The 17,023-nt window shown below is 39.4% G+C and overlaps 1 protein-coding gene across 15 annotated transcripts in view; it reads right to left on the reverse strand.

The window, feature by feature from the left end:
- CASK (calcium/calmodulin dependent serine protein kinase) overlaps positions 1-17,023 on the reverse strand; it is a 357,939-nt gene that overhangs the window by 46,318 nt on the left and 294,598 nt on the right. For all 15 annotated transcript variants that reach the window (XM_058713427.1, XM_058713438.1, XM_058713431.1 and 12 more), the window contains 2 exons: positions 15,721-15,801; positions 7,316-7,504 (listed from right to left, as the gene is read on the reverse strand). In XM_058713427.1, the coding sequence (XP_058569410.1) occupies positions 7,316-7,504; positions 15,721-15,801 (270 nt within the window). The remainder of the gene's footprint in view (positions 1-7,315; positions 7,505-15,720; positions 15,802-17,023) is intronic.

Here is a 17,023-nt window from a genome sequence, read left to right on the forward strand (position 1 = left end):
ATCAATAGTTCATTCTTTGTCTTTGCTGAATATTCCATTGTATGGATATATCATTTTGTTTATCCATTCATGGACAGAATTTTTTCCCTAGCTTTTGGCTATTAGAAGTGAGCTGTATCCCTAGGTTAGTCTCCAGTTGGTCATGATGTATTCTTCTTTTGTTAAGGTATGAATTTGTTTAGAATTTTTGCGTCTATATTCATGAAGGATACCAGTCTGTAGTTTTCTTTTCTTGTAATGTCTTTATCTGGTTTTGGTATCAGGATAAAAATGGTAGCCACCTAATTATAACGATGATGATGATGATGATGATGATAATGATGATGATGATGATTTGGGGAGAATCCCTTCCTTTTCAATATTTTGGGGAAAATTTGTGTAGAATTGGTATTACTTCTTTATCATATGTTTGGTAGATTTTACCAGTAATGCCATCTTGGAGTTTTCTTCGAGGAATGGTTTTTAACTACAAATTCAATTTTTTTTTTCAATATATGAAATTTATTGTCAAATTGGTTTCCATACAACACCCAGTGCTCATCCCAAAAGGTGCCCTCCTCAATACCCATCAGCCACCCTCCCCTCCCTCCCACCCCCCATCAACCCTCAGTTTGTTCTCAGTTTTTAACAGTCTCTTATGCTTTGGCTCTCTCCCACTCTAACCTCTTTTTTTTTTTTTTCCTTCCCCTCCCCCATGGGTTTCTGTTAAGTTTCTCAGGATCCACATAAGAGTGAAACCATATGGTATCTGTCTTTCTCTGTATGGCTTATTTCACTTAGCATCACACTCTCCAGTTCCAACCACGTTGCTACAAAAGGCCATATTTCATTCTTTCTCATTGCCACGTAGTATTCCATTGTGTATATAAACCACAATTTCTTTATCCATTCATCAGTTGATGGACATACAAATTCAATTTTTAAATAAAGTAGGGCAATTCAGTGTATTCCTTCTTAAGTGAGCTTTGGGGTGTTTCTGTCTTCTACGGAATTGGTCCATTTCATCTAAGTTGTTGAATTTCTTGTCATAAAGTTGTTTATAAGATTTCCGTAATTTTTTTTTGTCTGTAGATTCTGTAATAATGTCACTTTTTTTATGCATGACATTGGTAATTAGTGTCTTCTTTTTCCTGATCAGTCTGATCTTCTCAAAGAAATAGCTTGTTTTATTGATTTTTCTCTATGCTGTTTTCTATTTAACATCCACTTCGATCTTTACTATTTCTTTTCTTTCACCCACTTTGGATTTAGTTTGTTCTTTTTCAAAAAAATTAATTTGAGAGAGAGAGAGAGAGAGAATGAATGAATCCCAAGCAGGCTCTGCACTGTCAGCATGGAGCCCGATGTAGGGCTCAAACCCACGAACTGTGAGATCATGACCTGAGCTGAAACCAAGAGCCTGTCACTTAACCAACTGAGCCACCCAGGTGCCCCTAATTTGCTCTTTTTTGTTCTAGTTTCTTAAGGTAGAAGCTGAGGTCATTTAAGATACTTCTTTTCTAATATAGGTGTTTAATGCTACACATTTCTCTGTAAGTACTGAGTTAGCAACATCCCAGAAATTCTGGTATGTTGTTTCATTTTCATTCACTTCAAAATACTTTTTAATTTCCCTTTTGATTTTTCCTTTGATCCATGGGTCATTTAGAATTGTGTTATTTAGTTTTCAAATGCTTGGGGAGTTTTCCAGAAGTCTTTCTGTTATTCATTTCAAATTTAATCACAGTGTGGTCTGAGAATTATACTTTGATATTAATATAGCTACTCCAGCTTCCTTTTGATTAATGACATCGTAATAGAGCTTCTTACATTCTTTCACTTCGAAACTATTTGTCTTTATGTATAAAGCATTTCTTGCAGGCAATATATAATTGGGTCTGCCCCACCCCCCGCCCCATATGAGAATCTTTGCTTCTTAATTTGGGCAATTTAGACTATTTGCATTTCACAGGATTATTGATTCAGTCAGGTATAAATATATCTTCTTGATATTTAATTTCTATTTGTTCCATCTGTTCCATGTTCCCTTTTTCCTCTTTTTCTGCCTTCTTTTGGATTAGCTTATTTCTATTCTATTCTCTCTCTCGTGTTGTCCGACTAGCTATAATTCAGTTTTGTTGTTTTAGTGGTTGCTTTAGGGTTTATGGTGTACGTCTTTAACTTTTCACAGTCCACCTTCAGTGATATTATACAATATCACATATAGTATGAGAACTTTTTAACAGTATACTTCTACTTCCTTTCTCCTGACCTTTGTGCTGTTATACATTTTACTTTTACATATAATAACCCCCAAACATGGTGCCTTTATTTTTGCTTAAACTGATAATTATCTTTTAAAGAGATTTAAACAATAAGGATGTCCTTTGACATTTCTTATCCTGTAGGTCTAATGAATTCTTTCAGTTGTGGTATGTCTGAAAATGGTTTTGGTTTGCCCTCATTTTCTGAAACATACCTTTGCTGGGTTTAGAATCCTACGTTGAGCAATTTTGTTTTTTCTTTCAGTACTTTAAAGACACTGATCTTCTCAATTGTATTGTTTCTGGTAAGTCTGATGCCCTCCTTATCTTTGTTCCTCTCTACGTAACATTTCTTTTTTATCTCTGTTTTCAAGGTCTTCTATTTATTATGGTTTCTTAAACCGTTTGATTAAGATGTACCTTGATGTGGTTTTCTTCAGGTTTCTTGGGTTTGGGGTTCATTGTGGTCTTGCGCCTGCAGATTTCTAGTTTTCATCAAGCTTGGAATATTTTCATCCATTATTTCTTCAAATATCCTTTTTTCCTCACTCTCTCCTCCTTCATAGAGTCAAATTAGCCATATGTTAGGCTGCCTGAAGTTGTCCCAGAGCTCAGTGATGCCTTTTCCGTTTAAAAAAAATTCTTTTTCTGTGTTTCATTTTGGATAGTTTCTATTGCTATGTCTTTGAGTTCACTAATCTTTTCTTCTCAAATGTCTAATCAGCCATTAATCCTATAGTGTATTTTTCTGCTAATTCTAGTATCTTTGTCAGTTCTGTTTTGATTATTCTCCACTTATAGGTCCCATTTCCCCCCTTCTCTACCTGCCTAGTAATCTTTGATTCAATGCCAGACATTGTGAATTTTATCTTGCTGCATGCTAGACGTTTTGTTATTCCTATAAATATTCTTAGGCTTTGTTCTGGGATATAGTTCAGTTACTTGGGTCAATTAGTTTGATCTTTTGGGTCTTGCTTTCATGATCTGTTAGGCAGGTCTTGAGAAATTCTGAACCTAGGGCTAATTATTCCTCATTACTGAGACAAGATCTTCCTGAGCACTCCATACAATGTACCATGAATTCATATTTCCAGTCCAGCTGGTGGTTAACAGGCAGTGAGTGTTGGGTACTGTTCCTTCTAATCCTTTTGGATGGTTTTTCCTTGGTTCTGGGTAGTTTCCTTTCATAAATGCACTAATCATAACTTAAATACTTCAGGGGGATCATCTACAGATCTCTGGAGTTCTCTCTCTGTGCAGCTCTCTCCTCTTCAGTCCTCTGTCCTATAAACTTTAGGTGCCTAGGTCTCCTCGGATTCTCAGCTCTGTCTCCTCAATTCAGGGTGTCTGCATGCTCTGCCTCAGTTCTCCCTTTCTGTGTTGTGGCCTGGAAACTCCCTCAAGTCAGTAAGGTCGGGAAATCATAAGGCTCACCCCATTTGCTTCCTGTTTCTTAGGGATCATTATCCTTTGTTGCCTGATGTCCAATGTCTTGAAAACAGTTCTTTCATGTAATTTTTGTCTGTTTTTAAATTTTTTTTGGTTATTTCAGGTGAGAGGGTAAATCTGGTCCTTGTTACTCCACCTTGGCCAGAAGCAGAAGCTCCACATATTTAATGCCAGACTACTAGTCTATGGAGATTACTTTTTGTTTTCCCATTATTCTCTATTATAAGATAAACTTTCATAAGCATATTTTTTTGGTACTAGACCTGGCTGATCCTAAAAGTCACATGGGGACCTTTTAAATAATACTGCTTTTTAAATTCACTCTTTGGATTTAGATTAAGGAAGTCTGGAATGGAGCCCAGAAATCTATATTTTTAACAAGCTCCCTTGGTGAAAACTGGTCTTGAATTTAAAATGATTAAGGGTAGGAGGACTATCTTATCTTCTTCATTGGAGAATAACACTCTGTTGGAAAACATATTTGAGGCTTTATAATTTAGATTCTGAATTTGTACAATTCCACAGAATATAACTTTGCTTGGTTCCTACTTTGCAGTCCTTAGAAGTGGTGGGCAAGCAATGTGAAGGACTGGTATATCAAATGTTTCTAGTCCTAACATTCAACTGTAATGTTCAAGTTTCATTTCCAACTTGGATATTCATAAAGCATGTATGGTTACCAAGAGAGGTGCTCCTGGAAGAATGTTATAAGTTAATATGTAACTCAAATCTAATTTCATAAGGGAAATGATAGTATGATGGGGGTTCCATCCTTGAAATGAATAAATTAATGTATTCTTTCAACCAACATTACCATGATCCTGTTATGTGGCAGGCACTCTGTTAGGCACATAATGAATGAGACTATTCATCAGTGAATATACAATAGTGGTGAGACAGACAGGGTCTCTCATGATTAGGGGACCAAGTAGAGTTAACAACATTTATTATTTTGCCTGCCCCAAACCTTTCTTTGCAGAGAGGAACTGACTCATCTCTCTGTTCGCAAGTTCCCAAATTCCAGGGAAGGGATTGGTCCACCTGGGCTGGGTGCCTACTCGTGAACCTACGCCAGCTTGGGGTAGACTCCTGGCCGTTCCTTGTTTACATAAGCCTTTCCCCTGTTGTCTAAGCTAGTTCAAGTTTGGTCTTTATCACTTGCAACTAAGGGAGTCTCAATCGACTGAAAAGTAATTTCAAGGTGAGTTGCAAATGGGAAAACAAGAGCGTAATGGGAGTGTATCACCCTTGCAGGGTGAATCTAGCATAGTTGGACACATTATAGAAGGTCCAAAAAGCAAAAAAGATCACATAGGTATATGCTGCACAGTAATATAATGCTTTTGATAAGAAAATTAAGCAAGCAAATGAAGCTGTATTAAGTGTAACAGATTTGTACTCCACTGTTGAGAATATCTATTTTACATAAAATAATTCCCATTTTTTATGGCAACCAGTCAAAAGGAGAATACACACCTTCACTAGGATCAAATAACAGAGAAGGGCTTCTTTAAGGAGACTCTTGGTGAGACTCAAGGCCATTTTATCCTTCCTGAAAAAACTAACTCAGGGATACTCTTACTCAGCCTATGTTTTTAGGTAGTCAGCCACCATACAAAAGATCAAACAGATGTCATTGGGCTGCTTTGGAACATGATGATCACAAGACACCTAGACCTCCTTCTTCTGGTCCCTTCCTTCTTCCTGTCTGCTTTGCGTGGCTGAACATCACCCCTTCTTCCTGCCTCTCTGTCACAGCCTTCGCTCTTCTATAGCTCTCTCATAACTGTTGTTCAACAAACTGTGCTAAACTGCATATTTACCCGTTTAACGTCAGTAGCCCCGTGGAAAGTAAGTTCTGGGAAGGGGCTGTGTCTTATCTGCCACTACATCACTGGCATCCAATACAGCGATCTTCACATAGTAGGCACTTAATAAACATTTGCTAAATGGGTGAATGACTATATAAAATGAATAAATGGATATTAGACTTCTGGAGCTGGGTGGGATCTTGGGGGTGGGTCATTTGGCCAAGTATGCTTTTGGCAACAATTGCTAAGCAAACTATGAACAAACTTGAAGTGATTTGCCCAAGGCACCCAAAAGCTGTTACTGCCTGGGCCTTAAGCCAAAGGGTTGTTTGGATGGCACCATAAAGGGGTGAAGTGACTGGCATGTCCCCGGTCTGCTGCAAGCACTGGGATAATACAGGAAAAGCGGCAAAGATCACTAAGTGAGAATTACAACTGGAGACATCTAGAGTTAAGGGCTCTCTGGAAATTGCAGTCACAGAATCACTGTTTGGTAGCTCTTCCTTTAACCTGCAAAGCAACTGGGCAACTTTCTCAAGTAGGGAATTTGTTTTTCTATATCCCAATATCCCTTTTCTATGCTCTGAGGAAAAGATGAACGTGTAAGTTTGAATGCCTTTTCTCCGCCCCCTCCCCCCCCAAAGATAGGATTCCTCTCCAAAACATGGAACTTTTCCAATAGTCCTTATCTCAGTGGGTGGCATCATTGTCCATCTGGTTGTGAAAACCTAAAGCTTAAGGGACATCCTTGGTGACTGCTTCTCCTTCAGTCCCCATTGGCAATCTGTCATCCAGGTCTATTGATTTTACTCTTTTTGTTAAATCTGTTCACTTCCTTCCATTTGGTATCTGTGCCTCTAGCCCCCAGTTCCATCCACTCTCCCCAGTCCTGAGGCAGTCACCTCTCCACTACCTATCTCGTCCTCCTCCTCTGCTAATCCATTCTCCACAGGGAGTCTTTCTAAACTGAAAATCTGGTCTTCTCTCCCTGACTGAAACTCTCCAACAGCCTCCCACTATCTCTGATATAAAGAACAGAATCCTTAATGTGTCCTTCAACACTGGTGTGTCCTATTCTGGCCATGCACCGTTGTCTACACTCGAGCCGTGGTGCCTTCTTTCCATTCTCAAACTACGGTATGAGCCGTTCTGACTACTGGGCTTCCGCACATGCTCCATGGTTTGCCTGGATGGTCTCACTCTGTCCTCCCACCCCAGGCCCTGTTTTGTTCGGTTGACACCAAGGAGCCTTTCCTTGATCTTCCCCATCTATGAAGATTCTGTGAGAACGAGGCAGGTTCAGCATTAATCTTATCCTGATGCTGTTCCTGCATGCTGAGAACATGAATTTGTATTAAATATGCAGATGTGGATGGAAGGAATGTTATTTAGCCACATCACTTGATTCTTAGAATGCCTTCCAAAGTAGCCTTCCTCTGATTTTCTTGAAGGCAAAAGATCTTATAAAAGGATGTTTTTCACAATGTCATTAGACATTCACTTTTTCAACCCCAATATTTCAAATTGTGCCCCAGAGGTTTTTTGCTGGAGTAACAGACCAGGTATGTTGTTCTTTGGCAAAGCACAAGAGTGTCTGTGGAAGGACAGGTGGGAAGAGGCCTTGGGCATGGGGTCAGGTGGAACAATTCTGGGTGTGGGTTAGGAGGTGGTAGTGTAGGAGCTAGAAACGGATGGCTTTAAAACTACCCCTGCCCTCCTTCCCTCCCTACCTCCTGGTAGTGTAGATTGAGGTGGGGTGCCCTAACTCGGGCTGGGATTTTAAAGTCTAGAAGACTTTCTTTTCCTACTTACCATGGGCTCATCTGTGTTCTTTTGGAACTGGACCAGGCGGACTCTGGTCACATTCTCCATATCCATATCTCCGTTCGCACTTTCTGGAGAATCACCATTTAAATAGGGAGAGGTGGGAGGAGGTGTGACCCTCAATGCCTCATCGCTGTAAACTTCATGTGCCACTACGTCGTGAGTCTGAAGTAAGGCCTGGTATTTGGTGAAGAAAGTAAAATATTAATAACAGTCCTAGTCCGGCAGAAATGTGTTATTTCAAATAAAGACTGACGTGACGCAATTCCAAACAACTGAGTAGAAAGAATCATCTGTAAACAGAGGTGGCACATTTGGGCTAGGGCTTAAAATGGAAACAAATTTAAAAAGACACAAAGCAATAATTGGTGTATTGAGCAAATGTCTTTCCGGATGGCATTATCCAATAACTCCTTTATATAACCCAAAGGATGAAGATGATTTATAACACGTGACTTTGTCAAAAAAAAAAAAATGAAAACACACACAAGTGTACCTGAAAAAAATGTAATTTTCCAAATAACACATATGATGTGGAGCTCAAGTCTAAATCTATGCAATGCTTTTATTATTTTGATTTTCTAGAGCACTTGCCCAAATGAAAAATAAGTTGATAGTTATTATTATGAATGTTTTTGCAAAGCCTTTAAACACAGAAAAAGTGATTTCCTTGTATTGATATCTGCATATGTCATCTCGGTGAAACTGGATAATAAAAATCCCTTTTTTCCCCCCTAGAAAAGGATAATCTTCCACTTTCTGTACTTTTTGTGTCCTCATAAAAAAGTTTTTAATGACCATGAATATTTGAACATTTCTACTTCAAAGAGAATTTTACGGCTGAATGTCAGTATGTTTGGAGCTTTACACGGATTGTATTTTCTTGTGTGCTAACTATAAACTTGGTTCTATTTTAATCTGTGATCTGTGTGGTAATGAAATATCCGGAGATAATGAAATGCAATTATAATGGCTTTAAAAGTATAACCCTTAGCATCTCAAATTAAGTTATTTAATTAAAAAGCTTATGAAAGTCATGACTTGACTATTTTAATTTGAAAGGCATGCAGACAAAGCAAAAATAAAAAGGTAACAATGCAGTAAAATCGTAAAGAAGGTGGTATTGATCTGTCATCAACAGAACGTATGCTTGGAGCAAGGTATGCATTTGGGTTTCTTTAAAAAAAATTTTTTTTAAATGTTTATTTATTTTTGAGGGAGAGAGACAGAGAGTGAGCAGGGGAGGGGCGGAGTGAGAGGGAGGCACAGAATCCGAAGCAGGCTCCAGGCTCTGAGCTGTCAGCACAGAGCCCAACGTTGGGCTTGAACTCACGAACCGTGAGACCATGACCTGAGCTGATGTCGGACACTTAACTGACCGAGCCACCCAGGCACCCCTGCATGTGGGTTTCTAATGGAAATGGCAGATTGTTCCAAGATCTCAGAGGGCTGGTCTAAACTGGGGTCTGGGTGAGGGGCACTAAGCAGTGCATAGCTTGACCTTGGCTTCCTGACCACTGCCCTGACTACACCCTGCACTGGTACCCCAGGCCCAAGTGTGGTCGTTGTGCTATGTGGGCAAATCCCTCTTTTCCCAGGTTAATTGTGGCCACTTAAGAGACTAATAGGTAGGGAAGAAAGCAAAAATCACTAATAGACAAACTGAAAAACTTCATCTTCTAATATTAGGTTCATCATATCAACTATAGATGTATCTTCCATAATTAGTGAATTTTAAAAAAAACAATGCTGTGTATGACTGACTCCAGGATATATAGCCTGGTAAATAGAGAACAAAGCTTTCATCAGGAGAATGTGCTACATGGTTGGAGAAAGTGTTTATGCTGCTCTTTGCAAATGATTTCTATTCATCCTTTTAAATCACACAAGCAAACACTTGTATTTAGTGTATTTGCAAATGATTTCTATTCATCCTTTTAAATCACACAAGCAAACACTTGTATTTAGCATATTTAGGGAAGGAGAAGTTTCACAATCACAAAATAATGTCCAAATAGAACTTTAATTGAAGAATACTCAAATTATGTCACTAAATAAGGTCATACTTGCTATGAACCACGATTTGCCACTGTAAAGACTGCCACCACAAAATAAAACTCACCCTAAAGTTCTAGTGTGTATGTAAACAGAGAAAAAGGGGCCCCTTATAGATTGCCATTAAAAAAAGAATATGCAAAATAAAACAATAGGGTGGTCTAAGTTTGAATATTTTTCTTCAAATATGTTATGCGGTATAATCGAGGAACTGGCAGTTACTAAGCTGAAATAGCTGTTATTTTTAATTACCTAAGAATTGTGTAATAGGAAAGAAATCCCTTCACTTTTTGTACTGTAGGAAGGTCATGGACAAGACAGCTAATAACTTCAGACTACGGTGAAAAAAAGTCTACTTTAAAATGAGTAGGAAAAATATGGATTTTATGTTTGAAGAGTGGTTCCTCTGGCTTCTTAATTACAAATTACACAATGGACCACTTAATAATAAAAATATCATGATAACCTAAAGTGATGTTTTTAAAAGTTTGCTTAACTGATTGAGCCACACAAACGCCCCACCACCTAAGGTGATTTTAATCACCTTGGTTTTTGGGAAAGTAGGATACAAATTTGCTTTTAAAATCTTCTGTTCTAGATCCTATTTCTTTAAAAAAAAAAAAAAAAAAGAAGCATTAACTTCATTAACTTTCTAGTCTGTTAATATTTGTCTTTATCCTTAAATGTTTTGTATTTTTAACAACTGCAATAAGCAAATGATCCAGTCTGTTGTAAAAAAGTCTTTCAGATGGAATAATCGAAAAAGGGATTAGGTGTGATTTTTTATCATGACCTCTAAAGATAGAATACAGACTTTAAAAAATAATTTACATCTATTCCTTTTTATTCTTTAATTAGTGCAAATATTCACAAGTACCTGTATTTTTATTTAATTAATTTATTTTTAAGATTTATTTATTTTTGAGAGGGAACGCAGAGTGCAAGTGGGGAAAGGGCAGAGAGAAAGGGGGAAAGTAGATCTGAAGTGGGCTTTGAGCTGTCAGCACAGAGCCTAAAGCGGGGTCGAACTCATGAACCATGAGATCATGACCTGAGATGAAGTCAGATGCTCAACCGACCAAGTCACCCAGGCACCCCACAAGTATCTGTATTTTTAAGTGTCAGGTAATTCAATGTTAAACACTTATGTCTTGATCAGAAAGCAAAGAAAAAACCAGATAACTGAATAAATGTGAAATTATAACTATGCTAAGAATAACTCCAAAACCTTGGTATAATAAAAACACATTACAAGTATTAAAGTATTTCCCTTTAAGCTATTAATATTTTCTTAAAAATACTAAGATTTGGAGCTCCTGGGTGGCTCAGTTGGCTTAGCTCTGACTTCGGCTCAGGTCATGATTTCGCGATTCATGGGTTGGAGCCCCGCGTCGGACTCTGTGCTAACAGCTCAGAGCCTGGAGGCTGCTTCAGATTCTGTGTCTCCTTCTCTCTCTGCCCCTCCCCCCACTCACGCTCTGTTTCTCTCAAAAATAAATGTAAAAAAATAAAAATAAAAAAAAACACAAGATTTTGAAACCATGACTTTAAATTTTTTTTTTTTTTAACGTTTATTTATTTTTGAGACAGAGAGAGACAGAGCATGAACAGGGGAGGGGGAGAGAGAGAGGGAGACACAGAATCCGAAACAGGCTCCAGGCTCTGAGCGGTCAGCACAGAGCCCGACGCGGGGCTCGAACTCACGGACCGTGAGATCATGACCTGAGCCGAAGTTGGACGCCTAACCGACCAAGCCACCCAGGCGCCCCGAAACCATGACTTTAAAATGCTTACAAGACAAAAAAGCTCCAGCAGTACAAGTTTATTTAACATAGTATATATAGCTCAGAACTCTATTTCCCACATGGGATATTATCTAAACATATGCTTATTTGGGAATAATCAGGGAGCTCAAGTTATGTTTATAGGAAAATGGGTCCTCATTACAGGTCAAACAACTTTGAGAGCATGAGCTCTGGAGCCAGCAAGATCTGGGTTTTGAATTTCAGCGAGGCTGCTTACTAGGTGAGCGACCTCAAGCAAGCCTCGTTACCTTTCTAGGGCGCAATTTCCTGTCTGAACTGTAAAATGGGGTTAGCCATACTCCCTCACATCCCAACCATCAGCAAGTCCTGTCCTGTCTAACCATCTCCACTGATGAATCCCAGTCTGCCCATTTTCCACCAGCCCCTCCTTCTCCAAGCCCCTACCACCACTCACACAGGCTCCCAACTGGCCTCCCTCTTTTAACTCTCATCCCTACCAGAATCCATTTTCTGCACGTCAGCCGCAGGGATCTTTCAAGTGTGGATCTGATCACATTTTCCTGCTTGCAGTCACTCAGTACTGCCCTACCGCAATCAGGAGAAAATCCAGACTCCTTACCACGGCCTGGAAGACCCTAACTTGGCCTGGCCTCTGCCAACCTCTCCTAGCTCTTCTTACACCATTATTTCCCTCATTTGCTATATCCCAGCCACGATAGCCTTACTTCTATACTTTGATCTTGCAAAGCTCCTTCCTGCTCTGGGCCTTTGCATTTACTCTTCCCCACGCTTGGGTGTTCAGAAAGCTGGTTCTTTCAGATAACAATTCTTAGCCCATGTATTAACTCCTCAGAGGGGCTTTCCCCTGACTGCCTGAAGTACCTCCCACTTTACTATCACCTCTGCCCCACTATCCTTTCTTTTTCTTCATAGTTATTATCATGATATGAAATTATCTTGTTAGTTTAAGTTTTTTAACGTTTATTTATTTTTGAGAGAGAGAGAGACAGAGCATGAATGGGGGAGGGTCAGAGAGAGGGAGACACAGAATCTGAAACAGGCTCCAGGCCCTGAGGTGTCAGCACAGAGCCCGATGCGGGCCTCGAACTAACGGACCGTGAGATCACGACCTGAACTGAAGTCGGACACTTAACCGACTGAGCCACCCAGGCGCCCCCACCTTGTTAGTTTACTTGTTTACTGTATGTCTCCAGCCCACCTATCCATCCTGCACCCCATCCCCACTACAACAGACATTCCACGAGGGCAGGGACTTGTTTGTCCTATTCACCACTGTCCTTAGTGCCGAGCTTGACGCCTGCACAGAGTAGGCATTTACATATTTGATGAATGAATGAAAATGTTTTTTCAGCATCTAGCTAGGTTTTCAGAAATTAAAAGATTTATTATTTTGAAAATGTTTGCTAATAGCAATGCATATATTAACTTCTCTCTGACTTCAGAAAAGCAAAATAAATCAAGGCCTCAAAGGTGAGTAAGTTGTGAGACATGGGGTTAATCTGACCTTTAATGATTTTGAAAAAACAAAACAAAACAACTTAACCTTAAAAAAAAGCTTATTTGGGCATATGTTAATTTCTTTATTTGGCTTATGTCAAATCTGAAAGATCTACTGGTATCAAATGGTTCTAACTTCATTCTATTTTTTAAAATTTTTACAATTTTATGTATTGAGAGAGAGAGAGAGAGAGAGGGCATGGGAGGGGCAGAGAGAGAGAAAGAGAAAGAGAGAGAAAGAGAAAGAGAGAGAGAGAGAGAAAGAGACAGAGAATCCCAAGCAGGCTCTGCACTGTCAGCATGGAGTCTGATGTGGGGCTCACAAACTGAGATCATGACCTGAGCTGAAGTCAAGAGTCAGATGCTTAACCCACTGAGCCACCCAGGTGCCCCTTGTTCTATGACTTGAACTGAGGTTACTTAGCAACTTATAGACAGACATGTCTGTTCAAAACCTACAGGTTTCTACCTATGAGAAGCACTTGCACAGCACAGGACAGTCCGTTGGGGCAAGGCTAACCAGTCTGCAAATGGGCAAGTTCCTAATCTATTCAATATTTTGCTGAGGACTTACTATGTACCCTACACATGATAAGACACCAGGGAGTAAACGACTAATATTCATTAGTGAGCATTTATTAGACATGAAGCATACATCAGGCACTGTGCTAAGCATGGTAATGTACATCTACGTAATTATTCCAACTCCGTGAGTTTGGCTCAGGGAGTCAGAATTCACAGGGCTACGGCATCAAGGCTGAACCCAGAGCTCTCACCACTTTTACATGACATAAGACATGATGTCACAAAAGGAGAATTAATCACGATCTGGGGAAACATGGCCTACATTTGTGAAACCATCAGGAACAATATTAAGGGTAATTAAGTCCTAATATTTGTGATCTCTCAAGCTTGAGGATACTATTAAGGTATGTATTCTCTTCATTTTCCTGGTCTATAAAACAGTTAATGACAACCATTAAATGAGATCACAAGTTCAGTGAGGACAACAAAGCTGAGCTGAGCTGTGCTCATTCATTGGTGAAGGGACCTGCTCTGGCAGGCTGGCACGTTATTAGAATGTTCCCCAGGCGAACACAATCAAGTGCAGAAGGAATTACAGAAGAGAAAGGTCGATGTGGCCTGCAGAGGTGTTAGGAGAGATTTTGATGCCAGAGGCAGGATTTGAGGCGAGTCCTATGTTCACACACCGAAGTTGTAAGAATTCATTCACCTGCAGGTGCAGAACCTGATTTCCTGTCACTCACTGGAGAGAGCTGATGTCATAGGGGAATCAGGTGAAATATTCTCAAGGATTTTACTTGACTTCAGCCTTCAATGCGTGGGTGGGAGAGTTAGGGTGGATATGGTAATTACTTCTTTCTAAGTGGTCACTTTGAGGAGAAATTTCTATTTCAATGGCTGTGCTAAAGTTTTAAAAACATTGTATCATAAAGTACCATGTACAGCAAAACTCACCTTAACTGATATACCTGTTATAGTGCTAATGTTACTTTAAAAGTATCACCTCAGGGGGACCTGGGTGGCTCAGTTGGTTAAGTGTCTAACTCTTGATTTTGACTCAGGTCATGATCTCAGAGTTCATGAGATCCAGCCCTGCGTTGGGTTCCAAGCTGAGTGTGGAGCCTGCTTGGGATTTTCTCTGCTTCTCTCTGTCCCTCACCCACTTGCAATCTCTCTCCCCCAGTCTCTCTAAATAAATAAATAAATAAATAAATAAATAAATAAATAAATAAATAAATAAATAAAATCACCTCAATAGTAGTAATAAGAACATAGTCTGTTGTTGTTGTTGTTGTTTTTTTTAAAAGACCATAGTTATTAAGTCACATTTTCTCCCAAGGGGTAATCACCTGGATTTTCCACTCTTTGCATATATCCCACATATACTGATGTGGCTAATGTTTTTTTTTTTTTTAATTTCTTTAAGTTTTATTTATTTATTTAAATGATCCCTACCCCTAGCGTAGGGCTCAAACTCATAACCCCAAGATCAAGAGTCACATGCTCTACTGACTGAGCCACCCAGGTGCCCCTGATATGGATAATGTTTTTTTTTTTTTTTAATATTTATTTTTTTTATTTTTATTTTTTTTTAATTTTTTTTTTTAACGTTTATTTATTTTTGAGACAGAGAGAGACAGAGCATGAATGGGGGAGGGTCAGAGAGAGGGAGACACAGAATCTGAAGCAGGCTCCAGGCTCTGAGCTGTCAGCACAGAGCCCGACGCGGGGCTCGAACTCACGGACCGCGAGATCATGACCTGAGCCGAAGTCGGACGCTTAACCGACCAAGCCACCCAGGCGCCCCAATGTTTGTTTATTTTTAAGAGAGAGAAAGAGAGAGAGTGAGCGTGAGCAGGGGAGGGTCAGAGAAAGGGGGACACAGAATCCAAAGCAGGCTCTAGGCTCTGAGCTGTCAGCACAGAGCCCGACGCGGGACTCAAACCCATAGACTGTGAGATTATGACCTGAGCCGAAGTCGGACGCTTAACTGACTGAGTCACCCAGGTGTCCCGATAATGTTTTAAAAATGTTATATTCAACATGAATTTCTATTTGTGATCATGCTTTTGAACTGAAGTTAAGTAGACAACTCTGGACCTACTTCCACAGAAAGGTATCTCCATCTATTTTGAGTCCTGTTTAACTGTTTAGCGTTAGAAATGCCTGAAGAAAGTGCAAGAGTTCTGCATTGTCCAGAGATGGTATTCTTCCAATAAACCACCTAGGTTCAGAGAATTTTTTATTAGTGAAAACTGTCTCCAATTTGAGTTCTCTGTGGTTTAAGTAACAGAAACAGTTCCAGTGACTTAAGAACCGTCCAGGCAGGAAGCAAACCCCTTGTGTGATGACCACACAGTCCTTGAGGAGCTACCTCAGGAATGGCATCTTTAGGACTGGGACACAAAGTAAACAAAAAGGATCTTAACGTGTAACGACATATCTGATGGAGACAGCTACATTTTAGGAGGATTATTAAAAACTTCTTCTGAAAGTGAGGTTTTAGTTGTACGGAAGTTTGTCACTCACCATGAAATGAGGTTGTGTTAAAATACGCTTTAGCTCCTTTGCGTCATTATTCTCAGGGTAACATGAAATTTCTTCCAATACCTAAAAAATAAGCAAGATGGCAATAGTATAAATAGGATGCCAGCATTAGAAAATCGAAGATTCTCTTCAATGAAAAATTATGAATAGATTTTTATGGCAGGCAAAACAATTAGTTTGGAAAATACTCATCGCTGTATTAATAAAGATTATTAATATAAAAGGACTCTGTTGATGGTAATAAAAAATAAAATAAATCGCTATAATTTCTCTGACTACATTACCTAACTGTAACTGAAAAGGTTATTGAAAAATATAAAACAAAATGACATGTCCACTATACAGATTTACTACAGGTGTAAGTAACTTAATTAACTTAATGGGAAAATATGTCTACAAATCTTTTTCCAAACTCACTACCAAAATGAATCTGTAATAAAAGTTAATAGCAGCTTTTAAAAAATATTAACAAAACAGTCTTTCCTTTTAGAAAGATTAAAATGACACAGGCTCAAATAAAAACCTTTTAAAAAAGAGAAACACTCAAGTTATCTTCCTTGCAGCCTGGCAGAATCAATGATATTCTCCACAGTTATCAGAGAAAACCATACCTCTGCCAATAGTTCCCAGGATTCACTGCCAGGGAATCCAAGAGTGCAGTTAAAAACAACAAGAACACAAAACTTGTCTTTCCATTCAAAAGTTATCTGTTACCACCAGGATGCAGTCTATCCATGTACAGTTTGACTATGTGACGTGAGACCAGGGGCCTCTTTTTTTCCTGCCCCCCCGCCCCCAGAGTAAACCTGTTGTGGTTCTAACTGTAGATGGTTGGGCTCACAGAGTAGTTAATTTTTTTTAATGTTTATTTATTTCTTTATTTTGAGAGAGAGAGACAAACAGAGAATCCCAAGCAGGCTCTACGCTGCCAGTGCAGAGCCCAATGCAGGGCTCGAACCCACAAACCATGAGATCATGACCTGAGCTGAAACCAAGAGTCAGACGCTAACTGACTGAGCCACCCAGGAGCCCCTCATAGAGTAGTTACACACACTGTAGTAAATTCCCAAAGTTGAGCCAATCAAAGACTGCTTCAACGGGACTGGGTGTCAGGGGGCACACAAGTCATCTGCCCAGAGGAATGTCTCACCTCACCTTGGAGAATCTAATACTGGGGCAGGAACGAACATTCAGAGGTCACTTAACCTAAGGCTTAGGTTTCACTGGCATACCTCCTCAGGGAAGAACAAAAAAGACCAAATACTACAGGATTCCTTTCTTATCT

Source organism: Neofelis nebulosa, chromosome X (genome assembly GCF_028018385.1).
Source record: "Neofelis nebulosa isolate mNeoNeb1 chromosome X, mNeoNeb1.pri, whole genome shotgun sequence".
NCBI classification, from domain to species: Eukaryota; Metazoa; Chordata; class Mammalia; order Carnivora; family Felidae; genus Neofelis; species Neofelis nebulosa.